This window comes from Cavia porcellus, unplaced genomic scaffold (genome assembly GCF_034190915.1).
Source record: "Cavia porcellus strain 051 isolate PalLab524CR breed Dunkin Hartley unplaced genomic scaffold, mCavPor4.1 scaffold_37, whole genome shotgun sequence".
NCBI lineage: Eukaryota > Metazoa > Chordata > Mammalia > Rodentia > Caviidae > Cavia > Cavia porcellus.
This window is the reverse complement of record NW_026947520.1, coordinates 11085159-11112868: the sequence shown is the minus strand read 5'-3', so window position 1 is coordinate 11112868 and position 27710 is coordinate 11085159. Positions and strand designations below refer to the sequence as shown.

At 40.9% G+C, this 27710-nt stretch overlaps 1 protein-coding gene across 1 annotated transcript in view; it reads right to left on the bottom strand.

The window, feature by feature from the left end:
- Window positions 1-27710, bottom strand: part of LOC106026634 (uncharacterized) — an 86192-nt gene that overhangs the window by 10458 nt on the left and 48024 nt on the right. Inside the window, exons 13-23 of the mRNA XM_063243316.1 lie at window positions 26077-26221; window positions 23362-23432; window positions 22856-22991; window positions 19963-20033; window positions 19457-19592; window positions 9356-9426; window positions 8850-8985; window positions 8140-8409; window positions 5478-5699; window positions 2768-2838; window positions 2326-2431 (exon numbers count right to left, since the gene is read on the bottom strand). Of these exons, the coding sequence (XP_063099386.1) occupies window positions 2326-2431; window positions 2768-2838; window positions 5478-5699; window positions 8140-8409; window positions 8850-8985; window positions 9356-9426; window positions 19457-19592; window positions 19963-20033; window positions 22856-22991; window positions 23362-23432; window positions 26077-26221 (1435 nt within the window). The remainder of the gene's footprint in view (window positions 1-2325; window positions 2432-2767; window positions 2839-5477; window positions 5700-8139; window positions 8410-8849; window positions 8986-9355; window positions 9427-19456; window positions 19593-19962; window positions 20034-22855; window positions 22992-23361; window positions 23433-26076; window positions 26222-27710) is intronic.

Genomic DNA, 27710 nt, shown 5'->3' with positions numbered 1-27710 from the left:
TTTCTTTTCAGTTTCTCTTTTTTGTAATGCGAAGAAGCCTCACTTCTACATGGTTCTTATGGCTTTTCTATCATCTTGTTTCTTGCCCTCCAAAGGACTCTTACATTTCTGATACATAGTCTCATGTGCAAATCTAATTTTTCATCACTGGAGGACATTAAAATCTGATTTTCATCCTGTATTTCCAATAAAGTAATGTGAAAGTCACCGAAGACACTTGTTTCCGGAGTTCTCATCCTGCCCACTGCTCAGAGCTTCTGCTCACAGTGACTTCTCTCCACTTCTCTCCACTCCGAGCTCCACTGTGCTCCTAAAGGCAGTTGCTTAAGTCTTATGTCCACTACAGTTCAGATTCCCTCAGATCCTAAATCCAAGCCTTTGAGTCTGATAACCTAATCCCCATTTCCAGATGCAGCCTCTAGACAGGGGTCATTTACACTTTCCCTTCTTCCTTTTAGTTTACTTCTCCCAAGACAAAACTTCATCATCCATTATTTAGTATGGATTCCTTCTGCACTGAGTCCTACACATTGCATAGTGAGTCACATGGGTTTCAATCTGAATTTTGTGATCTTCTAACATGGGGCTGATGGCCTCACTGTTAGAATGCCACCCAGCATAAGTCACCCTGTATTTCTTTTATACTGTTGCTTTCCTATGGGTTCACATTGCTTTTTTAAATATTTTCCAGTTATATGGTACCACTACCAATTTTTCAACATCTCAATACCTTTGTATATGACACTTAAAGTAAGATGATGGCCCCTGGCATTTTAATTCACAAATGACACCTTATCAACATGTCAGCATGTTATGTGTATGAAAAGTATAGTACAACAACAGGACTAATTTATTTGAATTCTAGAAAAAATTATTTCTCTATATTTCATCAGAGAAAACACTAGCCAGAATTGTGTAGCTCCCTTATAACAAGTCTTTTCTTGTTGTTGAGACAAAATAACCAGACCCACAAGTTAAGAGAGGAAAGGTTCAGAACTCACAGTTTAGGGAGGTTTCAGTTCATAGTAGGCTGGCTCCAGAACAGGGAGGCATTGCAGAGGGGCATCATGGACCAGAAGACAAGCACGAGCAGCAGCAGCAGCAGCAGCAGCAGCAGCAGCAGCAGCAGCAGCAGCAGCAGCAGCAGCAGCAGCAGCAGCAGCATCAAGCTTTTTTCTGTCCCTACATCTTATCCAGGTACTCACCTTTAGGGCAGGTAGCACTCACACCCTTAATCTTAACATCACACCCTTGATCCCAGAACTATGCCAAACCAACCGGTGGACCAACATGGTAATCACATATCCAGAATCCCAACATCATATTCTAGAGATCTAGCTACCTATGAAAAAACCTCATCTATACTCCATGAGGGTTTGGGGGACAGGTAGGCAGGAGACATAGCAGCGAGCATCTGTGTAATGGAGCTCGATGGATCAAATTGCTGTGACTTTAAGAAATCAGTCAATGGAAGGAGCCACCTCACATCTCCACTTCCATGCACACAATGTGTCCTTGTGGTCCTAATTCCCACACAGGAGAACACGGGCCACAGAAGAATCTGCTCTGCCTGGTCAAGAGGTACATGGTTTTCATTACACATCAACAAACTGTCACCCGGTCTTATGCGTTACTCTTAGACTGGACAAGTTTAAATGGCTGATAAACACTAATCAATGGGGAAAAATCATGAAACTGCAATGCTAGGACCACTAGTTCCTCAGTAAGACAAATATCCATTTCTACTTTGTTACTGGCATCTTTTTCCTTGCTTACAGTCAAAGAGAAATACAGTGTCTCTGGGGAAAATGTTTGTGTAGCGCCCTAGTATCCATTCTTGGTGACAATATAAATTACAAAATATCATGGAAAAGCTTTCATTACAAAAAGATATTCAAAATCTTAGATTCAGCAATTGAATTTCCTGGAATTTTAAAAGTTATTGCATCATATTAGCTGAGACTCATGACACACAGTAATATATCAATGTCCAGATCAGCATTATTCCCAAAGAAGTGTGGGGATAACTCTCAAATCCTTCAATGGATAATGGATAAACAAATGTGGTATGTGTAAAATAGGGATTTTAGGCTATAAAAATCTTTTGTATTAAAATATCACTGCCAAAGTCATGAAATGCATGAAACCATTTATCTTCCATAAAGTTAAGAGGACTTCACTACTGCTAGTAAGGAGGAGGTATCAATACGATTACAACAAGCGTTTTTATCAGTAAGATTTTCATAGTGCCTAAAATATTCCTACATACTAGCAGAGGAGGAACTGCTTTCTAGAACAATAGAAATTAAAAAGAATTGCACTTACCAATCTATTGCTCAACAAGTGTTTCTGAGCTCGTTCAAGTTTACCCCTTAGCTTTTGATTTTCCTTTTTCAGGCGCAAATTCTCCAATGTGAGTGTTTGCACAGATCTGCTTAAAAAGTCACATAATCTTTGAAAGACTCCACACAACTTTAAAAGTTAGAAAAAGTAGATGATTTGGTAGGTAAGATTTTTCTCATTGTGCTTGTTGACACTTTTTCTTTGGCATTATTGGGAGTGAACACAGGGCTCCACGTGGAAAGCACATGCTCTCTCCTCACTGTACTATTTCTGCTCCCCTAAATTACTCCTTTCAGGTACATTTATCAAAGCTAGAATTTTCCCCTGGCCTAATGAAGATTTAGTACTTATATAACTGCAATATGTCTCATATTATGCTGCTGATTTCCTTTAGAGATGCTCAAGTCATTTGGTTAAGCCATACCTGTCTAAGGGTTCTTCCGTTTTTTTGTCGTGTTGCACAGAGCTTTTACCTCGGTCTTGTGCTTCTGTCAACTGAAAATTAACAAAAATGTTTATTAATAACCTGCCCATCCCTGGTGTTTGTTTCATAACTGTAGTGGGCACAGCTATAATGCTCCACCTCCGTATGGTTTATAGTTACCTCTGTGCTGTGTCTACACCGTTAGCTGAACTGCTGACGCAGGGATCCAATAGCCCACACCTTACAAAATAACACCCTCTCCCCACTACTTAAGTTACCGACCCCAGCTCTAGGTCTGAAACATATTATATTCCTGATTTTAGACCTGTTAGCAGGTCCTCAAACTGACAAAACTAGAAGGTTAGCACAGTGCTATGGACCTGCATTCCTGGCTGCTTGGTAAGCTGATGCTTGAGACCAGCCTGGGCAACTGGGGGAGACAACTCTTTTGCAGGAAACTATAAAAGTGAAAGTTTTGGTAAAATGGAGAGAAAGAGGAAGTCCCTTTACTTGTGCTGTCCTTTTAGTTGTATTTTTACATTCCACGCATTACATCCTACTTTATGGATTCCAAGTACTATTTATCAACTATGATATGAATAATGCTTATATGACTAAGAGCAATGCCAATGATAATAATACAGAAATGACACTGCAGTAACATCTAGATGTCTCCAGGAACTGTTGGAGAAACAGTATCTAGACAGACACCAGCATGCCTGGGCCAGAGTTCCAACTCCACCAGTCACCAGCAGTGGGAGCTCTATAAAATCTTTCCTCTTAGGTATTGTGTTTTCTGTTTTGATAAAGTTTAATATTGCAGGAAAGCTGAGGTAAAAGTTTCCTCAGGTCAAGTGCAGTCTTGATAATTTAGTCAGAAGATCTCTCAAAATTTAAATCAGAAGCTGGGCTTCGTATCACACAGCTGTGATTCTGTCACTCAGAAGGCTGAGTCAACAGGGTTACTGTAACCATGAGACCACCTTGGAGAGGCACAGGAAATTCAAGGCCAGCCTGGGGTACACAAAATGTCTCGGCACAGGGGTCATTTACACTTTCCCTTCTTCCTTTTAGTTTACTTCTCCCAGAACAAAACCTCATCAGCCATTATTTGGTATGGATTCCTTCTGCACTGAGTCCTACACATGGCAAAGTGACTCACATGGGTTTCAATCTGAATTTTGCAATCTTCTAATCTAGGGCTGGAGGCCTCACTGTTAGAATGGCACCCATCATAATTCACCTTGTTTTTCTTTTTTAATGTTGCTTTCCAATGGACCACATTGTCTTTTTTGAATATTTTCCAGTTGTATATGGTACCACTACCAATTTTTCAACATCTCAATACCTTTGTATATGACACTTAAAGTAAGATGATGGCCCCTGGCATTTTAATTCACAAATGACACCTTATCAACATGTCAGCATGTTATGTGTATGAAAAGTATAGTACAACAACAGGACTAATTTATTTGAATTCTAGAAAAAATTGTTTCTCCACATTTCATCATAGAAAACACTAGGCAGAATTCTGTAGCTCCCTTATAACAAGTCTTTTCTTGTTGTTGAGACAAAATAACCAGACTCACAAGTTAAGAGAGGAAAGGTTCGGAACTCACAGTTTATAGAGGTTTCAGTTCATAGTAGGCTGGCTCCAGAACAGGGAGGCATTGCAGAGGGGCATCATGGACCAGAAGACAAGCAGGAGCAGCAGCAGCAGCAGCAGCATCAAGCTTTTTTCTGTCCCTACATCTTATCCAGGTACTCACCTTTAGGGCAGGTAGCACTCATACCGTTAATCTTAACATCACATCCTTGATCCCAGAACTATGCCAAACCAACCGGTGGACCAACTTGGTAATCACATATCCTGAATCCCAACATCATATTCTACAGATCTAGTCACCTATGAAAAACACCCATCTATAGCTCCATGAGAGTTTGGGGGACAGGTAGGCAGGAGACATAGCAACAAGCATCTGTGTAACGGAGCTCGATGGATCAAATTGCTGTGACTTTAACAAATCAGTCAGTGGAAGGAGCCACCTCACATCTCCACTTCCATGCACACAATGTGTCCTTGTGGTCCTAATTCCCACACAGGAGAACACGGGCCACAGGAGAATCTGCTCTGCCTGGTCAAGAGGTACATGGTTTTCATTACACATCAACAAACTGTCACCCAGTCTTATGCGTTACTCTTAGACTGGACAAGTTTAAATGGCTGATAAACACTAATCAATGGGGAAAAATCATGAAACTGCAATGCTAGGACCACTAGTTCCTCAGTAAGACAAATATCCATTTCTACTTTGTTACTGGCATCTTTTTCCTTGCTTACAGTCAAAGAGAAATACAGTGTCTCTGGGGAAAATGCTTGTGTAGTGCCCTTCTATCCATTCTTGGTGACCATATAAATTACAAAATATCATGGAAAAGCTTTCATTGCAACAGATATTCAAAGGCTTAGATTCAGCAATTCAATTTCCTGGAATTTTAAAAGTTATTGTATCATATTAGCTGAGACTCGTGACACACAGTTGTTGGGAGCCACCACATTGCCGAGCTGCCGCATATAGCGATCATGCGGCCTGTGGTAAAGAGTAAAGCCTGAGTTAGATTACCCCTCCCATCGAGCACGTTAGTTTCCTGCTTACCGCGTAAACAACCCGCTCAATAATATGTTAGCCAATCAGCTTGCCTTGCTTACTTTAACATGATTGGACACTGTATCCGTATATATACTGGTGCCACCCCTGGGGGGAAGTAGAAGCCCGGAAGGAGCCGCGGAGAGCGGACCGGTAGAGGCTTTGGAGCGAAGCCCGGAAGGAGCCGTGGAGAGCGGACCGGTAGAGGCTTTGGAGCGAAGCCCGGAAGGAGCCGCGGGGAGCGGACCAGAGGAGGCTTCGGCTGGGAGCGGTCCCAGGGCAGGCTGTACGGAGAGAAATAAAAGAAAAGGTTGTCCACTGCCAGACTTTGTCGTGTGTCCTTCCTGCCGGCCGGGAGCGACACCGACATTTGGAGGCCCGCACGGGGACTGATCACCCCCGAGACATGACAGTGGACAACGCTCCAACGCAGAGCTGCAAGACAGGTGAGTAGAGGATAAACCTGGGCCCTGGGTGGTGCGCACCTACAGGGTTTGTAGACTCCTCTCAGGCTCACGCGTAAGTGGCGGGTTTCTTGGGCCTCACGCGGTGAGTATGAAACATAACACCAGAACTTAAGGTAATAAAAGAGTGTAAAACATAAACATAGAAGTAAAAATAACAGAAGATAACATGCCAAGTAAAGATACACAGCCTTGGTGTTGGTACTTCGGAGACTCCTAAAGTCCAAGGACCTCAAGGTGGGGCGTAAGACTCTGGAAAATTTCCTTGCAGAAACTGACAGCTTTGCTCCCTGGTTTCTGCCTACAGGGCATGTAAACCTACTCTCCTGGGAAAAGTTGGGCAGAGACCTTTCCCTAGCAGAACGGGAGGGTAGAGCTTCGGTCTCTGCTCGTCCGTTGTGGGAAATGATACACGCGTGCCTAAAGAGTGAGGGTAGTTACGGGGGGAGCTCTCAAAAACTTGTAAAAGTACACGAGGCGTTTAAACAGGCACAGTCAAGAAGCTCCCGGGAAGGGTCCGTCAAAGGAGACAAAGATATAAAGGAGGAAGACGGGGCTCAGGCCTCGGAGTCGTCCGACTCCGAGAATGAGGAAGGCTTAGACAACGATGAGACCAAGGAGCCTAGATGCCAAGAGGATAGGCCGCTCGATAAGGAGTCGCAGGGTTCTTTCTCAGCGTTGCGCCGCGAATTGCGCTCCGCTCGACTTGGTCTGCGGAGGAGTAGAGAGCTCCTGAGCGCCCCCTGGCGCGAGAGGGAGGCGAAGCCTTCCGCCCCACCTTGGGGGCTGTTCCCGGAAGCGATCCCTCGCCTCGAGGCGGCCGCGTGGGAGCTCCCTCCCCTTTCGCCAGAACAGGAAGTGATGCACGGGCCCCCATTTTCCGCCCAATCACGGCCGCCGTCCTATGCTCCGCCACCGGCGGGTCGGTATTTTTACAGGCGGCTTTGGCAGGGGGGACATTTGTCTCATGAGGTACATCCACCACCTGGGATAGATAGTGGCCCCTACGGGATATTTCCTGTACAAGTAGCTATGGGCCAGGGACGTAATGCATGGGAGCCTTTTGAGATAAAGCAGATTAGAGAACTTAAAAACAACCTTTGGGCCGACTGCGCCTTACACCATTGCCATGCTGGAGAACCTGTCTTCTGGGCCCCTCATTGGCGAGCCTGGTACACAGAGTTCTCTGCCGAGCAGGCTGAAAAAAAAACGCCGGTCGAGGAAATGGGGGCTGGGGATTTAGCTCAGGGGCATAAGCGCCTGCCTTGTAAGCAGGCAATCGCCAGTTCGATCCCTGGTACCAAAAAAAAAAAAAAAAAAACGAAAAAGATAAAAATAAAAAATAAAAAATAAAAAACAAAAAGGGGGAGTAAGCCAAGGCCTGCCTCCAAAGGCGCGGTTATCTATGGCATGACAATGGATGGGCCCGGATCCGGTAATCAGCTGGAACCGAGGCGCGGTTTGTGTTTTTCTGCAGGAATTGGGACGAGAACCACTGTGGGTACCGGAGAGACTGACACGGGCGACAAAGCCCTCGACTGAAGATCAGACCTGCCCTACCGGAGATCCATCACAGACCAACCAACAAGATGAATAGAAATAGCGGTAGCCCAAAATGGACAAAAAGATCCTCAGGCATATGCATGGCTCGCTCGCCTAGCCTATGACCGAGTCTAGGGGCGGTGAGCTTCCCACACTCCTCCTCTAAAAAATTATGACATAGCTGGGTAGGAGAGTCAATGACGGGTAAGAGCGTACTCCCCCGGTGCGACTCAACCTAAGCCAGGCCCTACCCCATCCTGCACGTAAGCCGCTGGACTGTTAGATGCTGCCCAGGTCTAAATTTCTCTCCGAGGGGATTTCTTTACGGAGAGGAAATGAGTGCAAGCTTGTGTGCATCCAGGTTCCGTCCAGTTTGTGCCTGGCCCTAGAAAAAGGACGAGGGCCTCAGGGCCTTGGCAGACCATGGCACGGCCGACCAGGGTCTAAGCCAAGGACCTACGGTGGGCCTACGCATAGGGCATAAGCCTCTGCACCCAGTCCAGGAAGGGCTACGATGCGCACATTCATAAAAAATAAAAAAGGGGGAGATGTTGGGAGCCACCACATTGCCGAGCCGCCGCATATAGCGATCATGCGGCCTGTGGTAAAGAGTAAAGCCTGAGTTAGATTACCCCTCCCATCGAGCACGTTAGTTTCCTGCTTACCGCGTAAACAACCCGCTCAATAATATGTTAGCCAATCAGCTTGCCTTGCTTACTTTAACATGATTGGACACTGTATCCGTATATATACTGGTGCCACCCCTGGGGGGAAGTAGAAGCCCGGAAGGAGCCGCGGAGAGCGGACCGGTAGAGGCTTTGGAGCGAAGCCCGGAAGGAGCCGTGGAGAGCGGACCGGTAGAGGCTTTGGAGCGAAGCCCGGAAGGAGCCGCGGAGAACGGACCGGTAGAGGCTTTGGAGCGAAGCCCGGAAGGAGCCGCGGGGAGCGGACCAGAGGAGGCTTTGGCTGGGAGCGGTCCCAGGGCAGGCTGTACGGAGAGAAATAAAAGAAAAGGTTGTCCACTGCCAGACTTTGTCGTGTGTCCTTCCTGCCGGCCGGGAGCGACACCGACACACAGTAATATATCAATGTCCAGATCAGCATTATTCCCAAAGAAGTGTGGCAATAACTCTCAAATCCTTCAATGGATAATGGATAAACAAATGTGGTATGTGTAAAATAGGGATTTTAGGCTATAAAAATCTTTTGTATTAAAATATCACTGCCAAAGTCATGAATTGCATGAAACCATTTATCTTCCATAAAGTTAAGAGGACGTCACTACTGCTAGTAAGGAGATATCAATATGATTACAACAAGTGTTTTTATCAGTGAAACTTTTCATAGTGCCTAAAATATTCCTATGTACTAGTAGAGAAATAAGAACTCCTTTCAAGTACGATAGAAATTAAAAACAAATGGACTCACCAAACTGTCATTTGACAAGTGTTTCTGAGCATGTTCAACTTTTCCTGCTGTTTTCTTCCTTTTCTTTGTCTGGCTCAAAATCTCCATTTCGAGACTTTGAACATTTTCTTTCAGGTGTGAACACACCAATTCAATCCTAAAACATTGATTTCAAAATAATTATTTGCACAGATCTGTTAAAAATGCATAACCTTTGAAAGACTACTCACAATTTTAAAAGTTAGAAAAAGTAGATGATTTGGTAGGTAAGATTTTTCTCATTGTGCTTGTTGATGATTTTTATTTTGCATTATTGGGAGTGAACACAGGGCTCCACGTGGAAAGCACATGCTCTCTCCTCACTGTACTATTTCTGCTCCCCAAAATTACTCCTTTCAGGTAAATTTATCAAAGCTAGAATTTTCCTCTGGCCTAATGAAGATTTAGTACTTATATTACTGCAATATGTCTCATATTATGCTGCTGATTTCCTTTAGAGATGCTCAAGTCATTTGGTTAAGCCATACCTGTCTAAGGGTTCTTCCGTTTTTTCGTCGTGTTGCACAGAGCTTGTATCTCGGTCTTGTGCTTCTGTCAACTGAAAATTAACAAAAATATTTATTAATAACCTGCCCATCCTTGGTGTTTGTTTCATAACTGTAGTGGGCACAGCTATAATGCTCCACCTCCGTATGGTTTATAGTTACCTCTGTGCTGTGTCTACACCGTTAGCTGAACTGCTGACGCAGGGATCCAATGGCCCACACCTTACAAAATAACACCCTCTCCCCACTACTTAAGTTACCGACCCCAGCTCTAGGTCTGAAACATATTATATTCCTGATTTTAGACCTGTTAGCAGGTCCTCAAACTGACAAAACTAGAAGGTTAGCACAGTGCTATGGACCTGCATTCCTGGCTGCTTGGTAAGCTGATGCTTGAGACCAGCCTGGGCAACTGGGGGAGACAACTCTTTTGCAGGAAACTATAAAAGTGAAAGTTTTGGGTTACGGCCCTTCGGTTCTCGCGGCCGCTGTCTCCTCTCTGTGGCTGACTGTGGGATTGCAGCCAAGAAACCCTCCGGTTCCAAGAGAGAAAAACAAAACAGAGCAAAGCAGATCAGAAGAAAACAATCAATGTGAAACAGGATTTCGAGCTGCCGCGCCTGGACATAGGTCTGCAGAGGAGGAGCTGGGCAGATCTGGGGTGCCCTCACAGGCCTCTCTGCGTGTCTGGAGGACTCTGGATATCTCCGCGCAGACTGCTGGAGTTCCCCCAGGCTTCCAGGTGCAGTAAAGGGGCGAGGTGGGTTTGAGGCTATCACATCAGCCTCCCCATTCCGGCCCCACTTGGAGACCTGCTGAGCTGCCGACGGATGGGCGGGCCCACACTATCAGCCTAGCCCAGCCTGTTTAGCTGCCGCGCCTGGACATAGGTCTGCAGAGGAGGAGCTGGGCAGATCTGGGGTGCCCTCACAGGCCTCTCTGCGTGTCTGGAGGACTCTGGATATCTCCGCCCAGACTGCTGGAGTTCCCCCAGGCTTCCAGGTGCAGTAAAGGGGCGAGGTGGGTTTGAGGCTATCACATCAGCCTCCCCATTCCGGCTCCACTTGGAGACCTGCTGAGCTGCCGACGGATGGGCGGGCCCACACTATCAGCGTAGCCCAGCCTGTTTAGCTGCCGCGCCTGGACATAGGTCTGCAGAAGAGGAGCTGGGCAGATCTGGGGTGCCCTCACAGGCCTCTCTGCGTGTCTGGAGGACTCTGGATATCTCTGCAACCAGGGAGGGTCCACAGGTTCCTGAAGCACTACGGCCTGTGGTGAGTACCCTAACCCGGCTGCGATTGAAGAACTGTGGAGCTTCCAAGGGGCAGGTGGGCGCACAGTGTCCCTGAGGCCCAGCTTGTCTTGAACTGCGGAGTTCTGAGCAGGCAGAGGAGAGCCACTAGTTCTGTAGGCCCAAAGGCTTGGGGTAGCGTGGTGCCAGAATCTCAGTAGCTCCAAACATAGAAGGGGATTTTCAACAGATCCTGAGGAAGCTTTCAAATAACACTTGAAACACAGAAATATAGGAAAATGACAAAACGAAAGACTAAATTACAACCTCAAACCTCCAGCCCATCTCAAGAAACCCTAGGAGCGATGTATATAGAAGAAAATATATCCCATCCACCTCATATATCGGACACAATAGCCACTGAAATTGACAAGCAACTCCAGGAAGCTTTAAAGAAATTCAAACTCGAAATAATCTCCCAGATAAAAGAAGAAATGATAAAAGAAATGAAAGAGATTCTAAATATATCTAAAGAAAACACAGATAAAAAATTGGAGGAACTAAACAAAAAGATAGAATCCCTAGATGAGCAATATAAGAAACAAACAGAATACATAATGCAGATGCACAGAGATATACAGGAAATAAAAAACTCCACTGAAAGTTGTAAAAACCGCCTTAATGAAAGTGAAGATAGAATTTCAGACCTTGAAGACAGGACTGCAGCTAGTGAACAGGAAAGGAAAGATCTTTTGAAAATAACAAGGAATCAGGAAACAACAATTCAACAACTGCAGGACGATGCAAAGAAGAATAACATAAGAATGATAGGGATTAATGAAAGAGAGGGAGACAACATGAAGGATGTCAGGAGGATATTTAGAGAAGTAATAGCTGAAAATTTCCCAAGCATGAGATCAGAAACTGACATCAGGATCAGTGAAGCATATAGAACTCCAAACAGTCATAACCAAAATAAAACTACACCCAGACATATAATAATCACCATCCCAGAAATCCAACACAAGAATAGATTATTAAAAGCTGTCAGAGAGAAAAGACAGATCACTTATAAAGGAAAACCTATCAGAATCACAGCAGACTTCTCAGCACAAACAATAAAGTCAAGAAGAGCATGGAGTGAAGTATTCCAGATCCTAAAGCAAAACGATTTCCAACCGAGACTGATATATCCTGCAAAACTATCATTCAAAATAGATGGTGCAATACGATACTTCCATGACAAAGAACAGCTGAAGAACTTCATGAACACCAAACCAATCCTGCAAAAAATATTGAAAGACAGTTTAGAAACACAAAGGAAAAAACCACTAAGCAAAGCAAATAATTAAACAGAACAGAAAGATAAAGATGCAACAGCAGAGAGATAACATTCCTACAATTAACCAGCATTTAACAGTAATAACCATTAATGTAAATGGTCTCAATGCACCAATTAAAAGAAACAGACTAGCAGAATGGATCAAGAAACAAAATCCAACCATATGCTGTTTACAGGAAACCCATCTAACCCAGAAGGATACTCACAGACTGAAAGTCAAAGGATGGAAAACAATTCTCCATGCAGCAGGAATCCAAAAAAAGGCAGGAGTAGCCATTCTGTTTGCAGACAACGTGAACTTTAAACCAACAATGACCATAAAGGACAAAGAAGGTCACTACATACTCGTAAGGGGAAAACTCCAAGAGGAAGAGATAACTATCTTAAATATATATGCACCAAACTCCAGAGCACCCAGTTATATAAAACAATTATTAACAGAAATGAAAACTCAAATTATCAGTAACACAATTGTAACAGGAGACCTTAATACACCACTGACACCAAGGGACAGATCAACCAGACAGAAAATGAGCAAAGAAATAACAGAACTGAATCACACCTGTGAACAAATGGGTTTGATAGACATATACAGAATGTTCCACCCAACAACATCAGAATACACATTCTTCTCAGCAGTACATGGATCATTTTCTAAAATAGACCATATATTAGCTCACAGAACATATTTAAGCAAATGCAAAAAAGTTGAAATCATCCCTTGCATATTATCAGATCATAGCGCTCTGAAATTAGAAATTAATGACAAAAGATACTGCAAAAATTCCACAAACACATGGAAACTAAATAACACACTCTTGAGTAATCAGTGGGTCACAGAAGAAATTAAAGAAGAAATTAAACAATACCTAAAAGAAAATGAAAATGCAGATACAACTTACCGGAATCTGTGGGATGCAATGAAAGCCGTTCTGAGAGGAAAATTTATTGCACTGAGTTCCCACATCAGGAAAACAGAACGAATACAAATAAATAACTTGATGCTACACCTCAAACAGCTAGAAAAAGAAGAGCAAGTCAAGCCCAAAGCCAAAAGAAGAGAGGAAATTATAAAAATCAGAGCAGAAATCAATGCAATAGAGACTAAGAAAACAATCCAAAGAATCAACGAATCAAAGAGTTGGTTCTTTGAAAGAATAAATAAAATTGATAAGCCCCTAGCCAACCTTATTAAAAAAAGGGAAGAAAAAGCTCAAATTCATGCAATAAGAAATGAAAAAGGAGAAATCACTACAGACCCAATAGAAATACAGAGGATCATCAACACCTATTTCGAAAACCTCTACTCTCAAAAGTTTGATAACACAGAAGAAATAGACAGATTCTTAGAAGCATATGAAGTACCAAAGCTAGATCAAGAGGATATAAAACTGTTGAATAACCCAATCTCTGCTAATGAACTTGAAAATGTAATTAAGGCCTTACCCACCAAGAAAAGCCCAGGCCCAGATGGATTCACTGCAGAATTCTACAAGAAATATAAAGAAGACCTAATGCCGACACTCCTCAAACTATTCAATGAAATTGAAAGGGAAGCAATCCTTCCTAAGTCATTCCTGGAAGCAAACATTACTCTAGTACCAAAACCTGAGAAAGACCCAACTATAAAAGAGAACTATAGACCGATCTCCCTAATGAACACAGATGCAAAAATCCTCAATAAAATATTGGCAAATAGGATCCAGCAAATCATCAAGAAGATTATACACCATGACCAAGTGGGATTCATCCCAGGAATGCAAGGATGGTTCAACATACGCAAATCAATAAATGTAATCCACCATATCAATAAAGCCAAAAATAAGAATCACATGATCATCTCTATAGATGCAGAAAAAGCCTTCGATAAGGTCCAACACTTATTCATGATAAGAACTTTACAGAAAATTGGAATAAATGGTCTTTACCTCAATATAATAAAGGCCATTTATGACAAACCAACAGCCAGCATCATACTAAATGGCCAAAAATTGAAAGCCTTTACTTTAAAATCGGGCACAAGACAAGGATGTCCTTTATCACCACTCCTATTTAATATAGTACTGGAAGTACTAGCCAGAGCAATTAGGCAAGAAAGAGAAATAAAAGGGGTAAAGATAGGAAAAAAAGAAGTTAAATTATCATTGTTTGCAGATGACATGATACTCTACATAGAAGACCCCCTAAACTCCATTGAAATACTCTTAGATACAATAAATAAATTCAGTAATGTGGCTGGATACAAAATCAATACTCAGAAATCAATAGCATTCCTATACACGAACAACAAAATTACAGAGAGGGAAATAAGAGAAACTGGACTATTCACATTAGCAAGCAAAAAAATGAAATATTTAGGAATTACTCTTACGAAAGAAGTGAAAGACTTATACAGTGAAAATTACAATACACTGAAAAAGGAAATTGAAGATGATCTCAGAAAATGGAAAGACATCCCTTGCTCATGGATAGGAAGAACAAACATTGTGAAAATGGCCATTCTCCCAAAACTGTTATACAGATTCAATGCAATCCCAATAGAAATTCCATCAACATACCTTATAGATCTAGAGAAATCACTCCTAAATTTCATCTGGAACCAGAAGAGACCCAGAATCGCAAAGGCAATTCTAAGCAGCAAAGACAAAGCAGGAGGCATCACAATCCCTGACTTGAAGTTATACTACAAAGCAACAGTAGTAAAATCAACATGGTATTGGAATCAAAACAGAGCCGAAGATCAGTGGAATAGATTAGAAGATACAACCACAACTACGAACACACTCAACCACCTTATCTTTGATAAAGGAGCCAAGCAGGTTCACTGGAAGAACGACAGTCTCTTTAATAAATGGTGCTGGAAAAACTGGCTCTCCATTTGCCAAAAACTAAAGCTAGACCCATGTCTATCACCATGTACTAAATTAAAATCTAAATGGGTCAAAGATCTGAATATTAAAACAGAAACACTAAATCTATTGGAAGACAAATTAGGTAGAAACCTTGGAGACATAGGAGTAGGTAAAGAATTCATGAACAGGACTCAAACCGCACGGGAAATACTTCCCAGAATCAATAACTGGGACCACTTCTTATTAAAAAGTTTCTGCATGTCAAAAGAAATCTGCAGCATAGTGAAAAGAAAACCCACAAACTGGGAAAAGATTTTAGTGAACTCTCTCTCAGACAAGGGCCTCTTGTCTAAAACATATAAAGAATTAAAGAAACTCAGACCTCCAAAATTCAAAGATCCAATCCAAAAATGGGCATCTGAGATGAATACGCAATTCTCAGATGAAGAAATGCAAATGGCAAATAAATACATGAAAAAATGCTCATCATCATTGGTCATTAGAGAAATGCAAATTAAAACCACACTGAGATACCATCTCACTCCTGAAAGAATGGCCAGGATCAAGAAAACCGACAACAAATGCTGGAGAGGCTGTGGGGAAAAGGGAACTCTTCTGCACTGCTGGTGGGAGTGTAGACTGGTACAGCCTTTGTGGAGATCTGTCTGGAGATTTCTCAAAAAGTTGGGACTGGAAGTCCCATTTATTCCAGCTATTCCACTTCTAGGCATATTCCCAGAAGAACTGAAAGCATCATACCACAGTGATATATGTGCACCTATGTTTATAGCAGCACAATTTGTAATCGCCAGATCATGGAAACAACCCAAGTGTCCATCAACTGAGGAATGGATAAAAAAGTTGTGGTATTTCTATACAATGGAGTATTATTCAGCTATAAAGAAGGATCACATTGAGATATTTATCAATAAATGGGCGCAGCTTGAGACCATACTCATAAGTGAAATAAATCAATCTCGCATGTGTGAATACCGAATAGTTTCCCTAATGTAAGTAATGATTCAAATATATAAAAATATGTGGTAATCATGATTCCCCATTAGGTGGCCTTGGAGCCTTATAAAGTTTTCACTCATTAATTAGAAAGGCTTTATTCTGGGCTTCTTGATTTGAAAATATTTGAAGCTAGAGTATATGAAGTTTTATCCAAATATTTCAAGGAAAAAGACACTATGGTAACTACTATTAAGTCAGGTTATATGGTGGTGAAGTACTAGGTTGTTGAAACAGTCATGCTGTGACCTCTATTGTTATATTGTTATGTCCTGTTTTATCTCAATCTCCCCCTTATTGTTTTAAAAAAATTAGTCATTTCTTATGTTTGTCTTAATTAAAGAAAAAATTCAAATAATTAGGATATATAAATAATAACTCTTTTTGATTTCCTATTAACTTGTTTTGAAGTCCTGTAGTACTCCCACGATCTTGTTTTGACTGATTAGACTCTGTTCCATTCTATATGGTAGTATCAAGTTTGAAGACATAGGCAACTACTTTGAAGACAATAAGATTCACTAAGATACCCATTCTGGTTTGACTATTGTCTTCTTTGGAAGTCCTGTAATGTTTACAATGCCTAAGTTGTATTGGTCTTGTTCTCTACTGTTTTGTCCAACTTTATAATATCTAATGAGATAGACAATTCTTTTTAAGGAAACAAGGGACAACGTTGATAACCATAGTTGATAAACTTGTACTGTGTTCTACACCATGTGCTATGTCTATCCTTGGTATTGACTGACAGCTTTGTTTTGCCATATTTGACTGTATTCTCCCCCCCTTCCCCAAAAGTAATAAGCACTAAGGAGTAATGAAATCCAAAGTGTGTGAATTTTGTTGTAAAAAACAGAGGGGAAGAAAAAAAAAAGAGCTCTAACGGATATAACAGCAAGTGTGTTTAGGGGTGTTAAATAGCTGACTGTATCAATGTTTGTGGATCATTGAACACAGATGTTTGCAGTCTACCTGTTTGAATGTCCACCTTGTATTCTTTGATACTGTGATTTGAGGAACTATTTTCAAGATGATAATATGTAATATACTAACAGGTGATTTCTTACTGTTATGTTTTTTTTTGTTTGTTTGTTTGCTTTGTTTTTGTTTTGTTTTGTTTTGTTTTTTTTGTAGTTCTGTATTACGTGTACCCTTACACCGCTTTGGTTTGTTTTGTGTTTTTCTCTTTTTCCTCTTAAATAAAAAAAAAAAAAAAAGTGAAAGTTTTGGTAAAATGGAGAGAAAGAGGAAGTCCCTTTACTTGTGCTGTCCTTTTAGTTGTATTTTTACATTCCACGCATTACATCCTACTTTATGGATTCCAAGTACTATTTATCAACTATGATATGAATAATGCTTATATGACTAAGAGCAATGCCAATGATAATAATACAGAAATGACACTGCAGTAACATCTAGATGTCTCCAGGAACTGTTGGAGAAACAGTATCTAGACAGACACCAGCATGCCTGGGCCAGAGTTCCAACTCCACCAGTCACCAGCAGTGGGAGCTCTATAAAATCTTTCCTCTTAGGTATTATTGTGTTTTCTGTTTTGATAAAGTTTAATATTGCAGGAAAGCTGAGGTAAAAGTTTCCTCAGGTCAAGTGCAGTCTTGATAATTTAGTCAGAAGATCTCTCAAAATTTAAATCAGAAGCTGGGCTTCGTGTCACACAGCTGTGATTCTGTCACTCAGGAGGCTGAGTCAACAGGGTTACTGTAACCATGAGACCACCTTGGAGAGGCACAGGAAATTCAAGGCCAGCCTGGGGTACACAAAATGTCTCGGCACAGGGATCATTTACACTTTCCCTTCTTCCTTTTAGTTTACTTCTCCCAGAACAAAACCTCATCAGCCATTATTTGGTATGGATTCCTTCTGCACTGAGTCCTACACATGGCAAAGTGACTCACATGGGTTTCAATCTGAATTTTGCAATCTTCTAATCTAGGGCTGGAGGCCTCACTGTTAGAATGGCACCCGTCATAATTCACCTTGTTTTTCTTTTTTAATGTTGCTTTCCAATGGACCACATTGTCTTTTTTGAATATTTTCCAGTTGTATATGGTACCACTACCAATTTTTCAACATCTCAATACCTTTGTATATGACACTTAAAGTAAGATGATGGCCCCTGGCATTTTAATTCACAAACGACACCTTATCAACATGTCAGCATGTTATGTGTATGAAAAGTATAGTACAACAACAGGACTAATTTATTTGAATTCTAGAAAAAATTGTTTCTCCACATTTCATCATAGAAAACACTAGGCAGAATTCTGTAGCTCCCTTATAACAAGTCTTTTCTTGTTGTTGAGACAAAATACCCAGACTCACAAGTTAAGAGAGGAAAGGTTCGGAACTCACAGTTTATAGAGGTTTCAGTTCATACTAGGCTGGCTCCAGAACAGGGAGGCATTGCAGAGGGGCATCACGGACCAGAAGACAAGCAGGAGCAGCAGCAGCAGCAGCAGCATCAAGCTTTTTTCTGTCCCTACATCTTATCCAGGTACTCACCTTTAGGGCAGGTAGCACTCATACCGTTAATCTTAACATCACATCCTTGATCCCAGAACTATGCCAAACCAACCGGTGGACCAACTTGGTAATCACATATCCTGAATCCCAACATCATATTTTACAGATCTAGTCACCTATGAAAAACACCCATCTATAGCTCCATGAGAATTTGGGGGACAGGTAGGCAGGAGACATAGCAACAAGCATCTGTGTAATGGAGCTCGATGGATCAAATTGCTGTGACTTTAACAAATCAGTCAGTGGAAGGAGCCACCTCACATCTCCACTTTCATGCACACAATGTGTCCTTGTGGTCCTAATTCCCACACAGGTGAACACGGGCCACAGAAGAATCTGCTCTGCCTGGTCAAGAGGTATATGGTTTTCATTACACATCAACAAACTGTCACCCAGTCTTATGCGTTACTCTTAGACTGGACAAGTTTAAATGGCTGATAAACACTAATCAATGGGGAAAAATCATGAAACTGCAATGCTAGGACCACTAGTTCCTCAGTAAGACAAATATCCATTTCTACTTTGTTACTGGCATCTTTTTCCTTGCTTACAGTCAAAGAAAAATACAGTGTCTCTGGGGAAAATGCTTGTGTAGTGCCCTACTATCCATTCTTGGTGACCATATAAATTACAAAATATCATGGAAAAGCTTTCATTGCAACAGATATTCAAAGTCTTAGATTCAGCAATTCAATTTCCTGGAATTTTAAAAGTTATTGTATCATATTAGCTGAGACTCGTGATACACAGTAATATATCAATGTCCAGATCAGCATTATTCCCAAAGAAGTGTGGGAACAACTCTCAAATCCTTCAATGGATAATGGATAAACAAATGTGGTATGTGTAAAATAGGGATTTTAGGCTATAAAAATCTTTTGTATTAAAATATCACTGCCAAAGTCATGAATTGCATGAAACCATTTATCTTCCATAAAGTTAAGAGGACGTCACTACTGCTAGTAAGGAGGTATCAATATGATTACAACAAGTGTTTTTATCAGTGAAACTTTTCATAGTGCCTAAAATATTCCTATGTACTAGCAGAGAAATAAGAACTCCTTTCAAGTACGATAGAAATTAAAAACAAATGGACTCACCAAACTGTCATTTGACAAGTATTTCTGAGCATGTTCAACTTTTCCTGCTGTTTTCTTCCTTTTCTTTGTCTGGCTCAAAATCTCCATTTCGAGACTTTGAACATTTTCTTTCAGGTGTGAACACACCAATTCAATCCTAAAATATTGATTTCAAAATAATTATTTGCACAGATCTGTTAAAAATGCATAACCTTTGAAAGACTACTCACAATTTTAAAAGTTAGAAAAAGTAGATGATTTGGTAGGTAAGATTTTTCTCATTGTGCTTGTTGACACTTTTTCTTTGGCATTATTGGGAGTGAACACAGGGCTCCACGTGGAAAGCACATGCTCTCTCCTCACTGTACTATTTCTGCTCCCCTAAATTACTCCTTTCAGGTACATTTATCAAAGCTAGAATTTTCCCCTGGCCTAATGAAGATTTAGTACTTATATAACTGCAATATGTCTCATATTATGCTGCTGATTTCCTTTAGAGATGCTCAAGTCATTTGGTTAAGCCATACCTGTCTAAGGGTTCTTCCGTTTTTTCGTCGTGTTGCACAGAGCTTGTATCTCGGTCTTGTGCTTCTGTCAACTGAAAATTAACAAAAATATTTATTAATAACCTGCCCATCCCTGGTGTTTGTTTCATAACTGTAGTGGGCACAGCTATAGTGCTCCACCTCCGTATGGTTTATAGTTACCTCTGTGCTGTGTCTACACCGTTAGCTGAACTGCTGACGCAGGGATCCAATGGCCCACACCTTACAAAATAACACCCTCTCCCCACTACTTAAGTTACCGACCCCAGCTCTAGGTCTGAAACATATTATATTCCTGATTTTAGACCTGTTAGCAGGTCCTCAAACTGACAAAACTAGAAGGTTAGCACAGTGCTATGGACCTGCATTCCTGGCTGCTTGGTAAGCTGATGCTTGAGACCAGCCTGGGCAACTGGGGGAGACAACTCTTTTGCAGGAAACTATAAAAGTGAAAGTTTTGGTAAAATGGAGAGAAAGAGGAAGTCCCTTTACTTGTGCTGTCCTTTTAGTTGTATTTTTACATTCCACGCATTACATCCTACTTTATGGATTCCAAGTACTATTTATCAACTATGATATGAATAATGCTTATATGACTAAGAGCAATGCCAATGATAATAATACAGAAATGACACTGCAGTAACATCTAGATGTCTCCAGGAACTGTTGGAGAAACAGTATCTAGACAGACACCAGCATGCCTGGGCCAGAGTTCCAACTCCACCAGTCACCAGCAGTGGGAGCTCTATAAAATCTTTCCTCTTAGGTATTATTGTGTTTTCTGTTTTGATAAAGTTTAATATTGCAGGAAAGCTGAGGTAAAAGTTTCCTCAGGTCAAGTGCAGTCTTGATAATTTAGTCTGAAGATCTCTCAAAATTTAAATCAGAAGCTGGGCTTCGTGTCACACAGCTGTGATTCTGTCACTCAGGAGGCTGAGTCAACAGGGTTACTGTAACCATGAGACCACCTTGGAGAGGCACAGGAAATTCAAGGCCAGCCTGGGGTACACAAAATGTCTCGGCACAGGGGTCATTTACACTTTCCCTTCTTCCTTTTAGTTTACTTCTCCCAGAACAAAACCTCATCAGCCATTATTTGGTATGGATTCCTTCTGCACTGAGTCCTACACATGGCAAAGTGACTCACATGGGTTTCAATCTGAATTTTGCAATCTTCTAATCTAGGGCTGGAGGCCTCACTGTTAGAATGGCACCCGTCATAATTCACCTTGTTTTTCTTTTATAATGTTGCTTTCCAATGGACCACATTGTCTTTTTTGAATATTTTCCAGTTGTACATGGTACCACTACCAATTTTTCAACATCTCAATACCTTTGTATATGACACTTAAAGTAAGATGATGGCCCCTGGCATTTTAATTCACAAACGACACCTTATCAACATGTCAGCATGTTATGTGTATGAAAAGTATAGTACAACAACAGGACTAATTTATTTGAATTCTAGAAAAAATTGTTTCTCCACATTTCATCATAGAAAACACTAGGCAGAATTCTGTAGCTCCCTTATAACAAGTCTTTTCTTGTTGTTGAGACAAAATACCCAGACTCACAAGTTAAGAGAGGAAAGGTTCGGAACTCACAGTTTATAGAGGTTTCAGTTCATACTAGGCTGGCTCCAGAACAGGGAGGCATTGCAGAGGGGCATCACGGACCAGAAGACAAGCAGGAGCAGCAGCAGCAGCAGCAGCATCAAGCTTTTTTCTGTCCCTACATCTTATCCAGGTACTCACCTTTAGGGCAGGTAGCACTTATGCCCTTAATCTTAACATCACATCCTTGATCCCAGAACTATGCCAAACCAACCGGTGGACCAACTTGGTAATCACATATCCTGAATCCCAACATCATATTCTACAGATCTAGTCACCTATGAAAAACACCCATCTATAGCTCCTTGAGAGTTTGGGGGACAGGTAGGCAGGAGACATAGCAACAAGCATCTGTGTAATGGAGCTCGATGGATCAAATTGCTGTGACTTTAACAAATCAGTCAGTGGAAGGAGCCACCTCACATCTCCACTTCCATGCACACAATGTGTCCTTGTGGTCCTAATTCCCACACAGGAGAACACGGGCCACAGAAGAATCTCCTCTGCCTGGTCAAGAGGTACATGGTTTTCATTACACATCAACAAACTGTCACCCAGTCTTATGCATTACTCTTAGACTGGACAAGTTTAAATGGCTGATAAACACTAATCAATGGGGAAAAATCATGAAACTGCAATGCTAGGACCACTAGTTCCTCAGTAAGACAAATATCCATTTCTACTTTGTTACTGGCATCTTTTTCCTTGCTTACAGTCAAAGAGAAATAAAGTGTCTCTGGGGAAAATGCTTGTGTAGTACCCTTCTATCCATTCTTGGTGACCATATAAATTACAAAATATCATGGAAAAGCTTTCATTGCAACAGATATTCAAAGGCTTAGATTCAGCAATTCAATTTCCTGGAATTTTAAAAGTTATTGTATCATATTAGCTGAGACTCGTGACACACAGTAATATATCAATGTCCAGATCAGCATGATTCCCAAAGAAGTGTGGGAATAACTCTCAAATCCTTCAATGGATAATGGATAAACAAATGTGGTATGTGTAAAATAGGGATTTTAGGCTATAAAAATCTTTTGTATTAAAATATCACTGCCAAAGTCATGAATTGCATGAAACCATTTATCTTCCATAAAGTTAAGAGGACGTCACTACTGCTAGTAAGGAGGTATCAATATGATTACAACAAGTGTTTTTATCAGTGAAACTTTTCATAGTGCCTAAAATATTCCTACGTACTAGCAGAGAAATAAGAACTCCTTTCAAGTACGATAGAAATTAAAATCAAATGGACTCACCAAACTGTCATTTGACAAGTGTTTCTGAGCATGTTCAACTTTTCCTGCTGTTTTCTTCCTTTTCTTTGTCTGGCTCAAAATCTCCATTTCGAGACTTTGAACATTTTCTTTCAGGTGTGAACACACCAATTCAATCCTAAAATATTGATTTCAAAATAATTATTTGCACAGATCTGTTAAAAATGCATAACCTTTGAAAGACTACTCACAATTTTAAAAGTTAGAAAAAGTAGATGATTTGGTAGGTAAGATTTTTCTCATTGTGCTTGTTGACACTTTTTCTTTGGCATTATTGGGAGTGAACACAGGGCTCCACGTGGAAAGCACATGCTCTCTCCTCACTGTACTATTTCTGCTCCCCTAAATTACTCCTTTCAGGTAAATTTATCAAAGCTAGAATTTTCCCCTGGCCTAATGAAGATTTAGTACTTATATAACTGCAATATGTCTCATATTATGCTGCTGATTTCCTTTAGAGATGCTCAAGTCATTTGGTTAAGCCATACCTGTCTAAGGGTTCTTCCGTTTTTTCGTCGTGTTGCACAGAGCTTTTACCTCGGTCTTGTGCTTCTGTCAACTGAAAATTAACAAAAATATTTATTAATAACCTGCCCATCCCTGGTGTTTGTTTCATAACTGTAGTGGGCACAGCTATAATGCTCCACCTCCGTATGGTTTATAGTTACCTCTGTGCTGTGTCTACACCGTTAGCTGAACTGCTGACGCAGGGATCCAATGGCCCACACCTTACAAAATAACACCCTCTCCCCACTACTTAAGTTACCGACCCCAGCTCTAGGTCTGAAACATATTATATTCCTGATTTTAGACCTGTTAGCAGGTCCTCAAACTGACAAAACTAGAAGGTTAGCACAGTGCTATGGACCTGCATTCCTGGCTGCTTGGTAAGCTGATGCTTGAGACCAGCCTGGGCAACTGGGGGAGACAACTCTTTTGCAGGAAACTATAAAAGTGAAAGTTTTGGTAAAATGGAGAGAAAGAGGAAGTCCCTTTACTTGTGCTGTCCTTTTAGTTGTATTTTTACATTCCACGCATTACATCCTACTTTATGGATTCCAAGTACTATTTATCAACTATGATATGAATAATGCTTATATGACTAAGAGCAATGCCAATGATAATAATACAGAAATGACACTGCAGTAACATCTAGATGTCTCCAGGAACTGTTGGAGAAACAGTATCTAGACAGACACCAGCATGCCTGGGCCAGAGTTCCAACTCCACCAGTCACCAGCAGTGGGAGCTCTATAAAATCTTTCCTCTTAGGTATTATTGTGTTTTCTGTTTTGATAAAGTTTAATATTGCAGGAAAGCTGAGGTAAAAGTTTCCTCAGGTCAAGTGCAGTCTTGATAATTTAGTCAGAAGATCTCTCAAAATTTAAATCAGAAGCTGGGCTTCGTGTCACACAGCTGTGATTCTGTCACTCAGGAGGCTGAGTCAACAGGGTTACTGTAACCATGAGACCACCTTGGAGAGGCACAGGAAATTCAAGGCCAGCCTGGGTTATGCATCGAAACCCTGTCTCCAATAACCCAAAAGAAATTAATTAATCCAGGTATAGTGGCACATGTCTATAGTCCTAGCAATAGGGTTGGCTCATGTATGAGGCTAGTTCATTTGAGCCCAGGGCAACTTAGAGAGGCCCTGTTCAGAAAGAAACAAAAATGGCCCATGGATGAAGCTCTGTGGAGGACCCTGGGTTCATTCACCAGTGCCAGAACTGTCTGGAAGGTGAAGAGGAAATACTGGAGTTTTCAGAATGGCCCAGGGCTCTGTACTGGGCTGTAGTGAGAAAGGCACAGGTGAACAGGAGGAAGGAAAAAGGGAGATACTTTACTGCTCCAAGGGGCCTCCTCAGCTGACCTCAGGGGAGAGAAAGCAAAATGTGATGTTTTTGGCAGGTGGTGGACAATCGGACAGGCTTTTTGTGCAAGCTGAACTGGTCACTCATGATGAAGGTGGCAATAAATGCAGGGTATGCAGCCCAAAAGACATCCCTGCAGTCCCTTGAGACTCATCAGTTAGCTCAAGTAGTCAGTGGCACTTCATTTGTAACAACTCACAGCTTATTCTCACATAGCAGTGCCCAGTGGGCAACGATCACGCAAACAGTGCTTCCTGGGTTAAGCAGTATGTACATAACATGTCCATGAGAGGAGGCTAACCCACTGAGCTGAGACTATTGGGCCCTGCTGCTAAATAAAGGTCCTCAAATCAATTCGTTTGTAGCAACTGCTAGGCCTCTTCAGAAAGCAGTCTGATGTTCAAATGAACGGTGTGGTATGGTACTTCACAAGAGCTTTTAGGTTGGTCAAATGCCTGGTCTGTGAATCCTGCACATAGCTATGTGATGAAGGCAAAACTCCATTTTTTCATGGTAAGGAAAATATGATCAGTTGACATGAAATTCTCCATTAGATTGCGTACTTTCAATTTTGTATTTCTTAAAGTATTGTCAATGCTATTATGTCAATGTTTCAAAGAAATTATCGGTTATAGTATAATTAATTCCTTAATAGTTTTTTGAGCCACAGTCTTGCTATTTCATGCCACCTGGCCTAGCACTCATAGCACTCACCCTGTCTCAGCCTCCCAGGACTGCGATTACAGGTGAGTGCCAACATGCAAGGCTGTGAATATTAAATTGCATAAATGAAACCTAAAATTTGTTAAAGAGTGAAAGCATTTATTAAATATAGGCACGAATGGTATAAAATAAAATTTCATTAAGAAACACTTCACTAGCTTCAAAGTTAGCTAAATCATAAGAATACTCAAATTGACACTTGTGTTCATGATTAAACTCCTTTCATTTCTTTATTCAGTAAACAAACTGAGCTATTAGATGTCAACATTTATAATAAATACAGTTAGCTGTCTATGTGAGGTTTTCTGAGGGTGATTTAACATTTTGTTTTCAACCCACATAATAGGGACGTGTGATGTATAAGAATGTTTTGTTCAACACTGGACTGCATGCTCAACTATGGTCCTTGAAACGATATCGCCCAGTGATGTGGGAGATGTAAGTGTGTGTGGCCACCTGCTTACATTTGGATAATAATGAAAATAACAAACCACACATGCTTTGGATCATATTCTCAATGTAAGCAATGCATGAGTAAATATGCAATCAAAGAAATACTACAATGCCAATACAACAGCAATATAAAATTTTCATCAAAGATTAATTTACCTGATTCACTTTTGAAGCTTTGAATTCCATTTCAAGTGTTGCATAAGAAATTTCAAGCTGTTGTTTTGCTTCAACTTCTTGAGAACATTTTTCCTTGAGACTTTTTCTCTTGTCCTCTTCTTTTAAGACAAGTCTGAAGTGAAACCTGTGTATTTAAAATGTATTTTTAAAGTGGATCAACAAGCCAACCCCTTCCTCTGAGTCAGTGACAGTCACAGGCCAAGGGAAGTAGAAATATGAAGCCAATGGCTTCCTGTGAGCCAGCAGTTGGGCTGGGAGATAAGAGCTGAGCTCCTCCCAACCCCTGCAAGCAACCAGCTGATCACAGACATACAGGCTGGGATAATAGCTACTGAGGCAGGAAGAAAAACAACTTAAGCCTGTAGTGTTTAGCATTTCACTTTGCAGGCCTAGCCCAGTGCTCTGAGCATTTACTTGGTGGAAAATAATATGCAGTATAGCAGCTATGGGAGAGTTCCTTCTAAAGGCGAAAGCCACTGTTAATTCCCTATTATCTTGTTTTAAAGTTCTGTATCACTTTCAGGGTTTTGTTTGGCTTGTGTTAGTTTTATTCTGTTTTACTTTGTTTCATTTTATTCTGTTTATTGACAGCTATTTCAAAGATAACAAGACATACTATTGAAGCTGATGGTGATTTCTTATTATCTTGTTTTTGAAGTCTTCCATTGCTTTCATTGTTTTGTTTTGATTGGTTTCTGTTCTGTTTTGTTTCATTTTATAATGTCTGATGGTATGGCCGGCTATTTTGAAGACAACAAGAGGCATTATGGTAGCCATTGTTGATTTCTTATGGTCTGGTTTTAAAGTCGTGTATCACTTTCACTGTTTTGTTTTGATTGGTTTTATTTATTGTTTTATTCATGTCAAAATAGAAGAAAATATAACATGCATTTTTTAGAAAATATAAAGTTCTAGCTATGATCTGGCTGTATATGTTGATTTAGTATCCTAATGAAATGCTTTCAAATATTTTTCCTTCCTATCTGTCATATTTTATATCTTTCAATTTAATCTCTTCCAAAGGGCACACCTACTTGAAGAGTGTGTGTGTGTGTGTGTGTGTGTGTGTGAAACACAATTCTGAGAGGTAACATCTTATTTTATACATCACTAAGGTAGGTGAAGATATGCCAAGTAACTTGCACATGTGCAAGTACAGACAGTAAGAATTTAAACCCAGGAATGTTCCACAGTACAGTGGATTCCCTAAATGCACAGTACTGGTCCTAGAGCACTTGCAATTGCAAAAGACTGCAAATTTCAGATATGATCATAAAAATGCTTATCAATGCCTTTTTTATAGTTTAAACTCTAAATATGCTATGACTTCTGGAATTACGTAATTTAATAAAATATTGTATTGATGAAACTTTAGTGTGGGGCATTTTGGCAGCATCATTGGGATCTTAGGGTTTTTAAGAACACAACTGACAACAATGGAGACAGACACATGCAGTGCATCAACCTGTTACAATGCAGAGATGGGTTACAAGGCAGCAAGCACTCCAAAGCCAGAAGAACTGAGTAACGTGTGAATGCACTACTCGCAAACCTCCTGCCAGAAACTCCTTGTGGAGGATCCCTGTGGTTGCCATGAAACTGTGGGGGGCTCT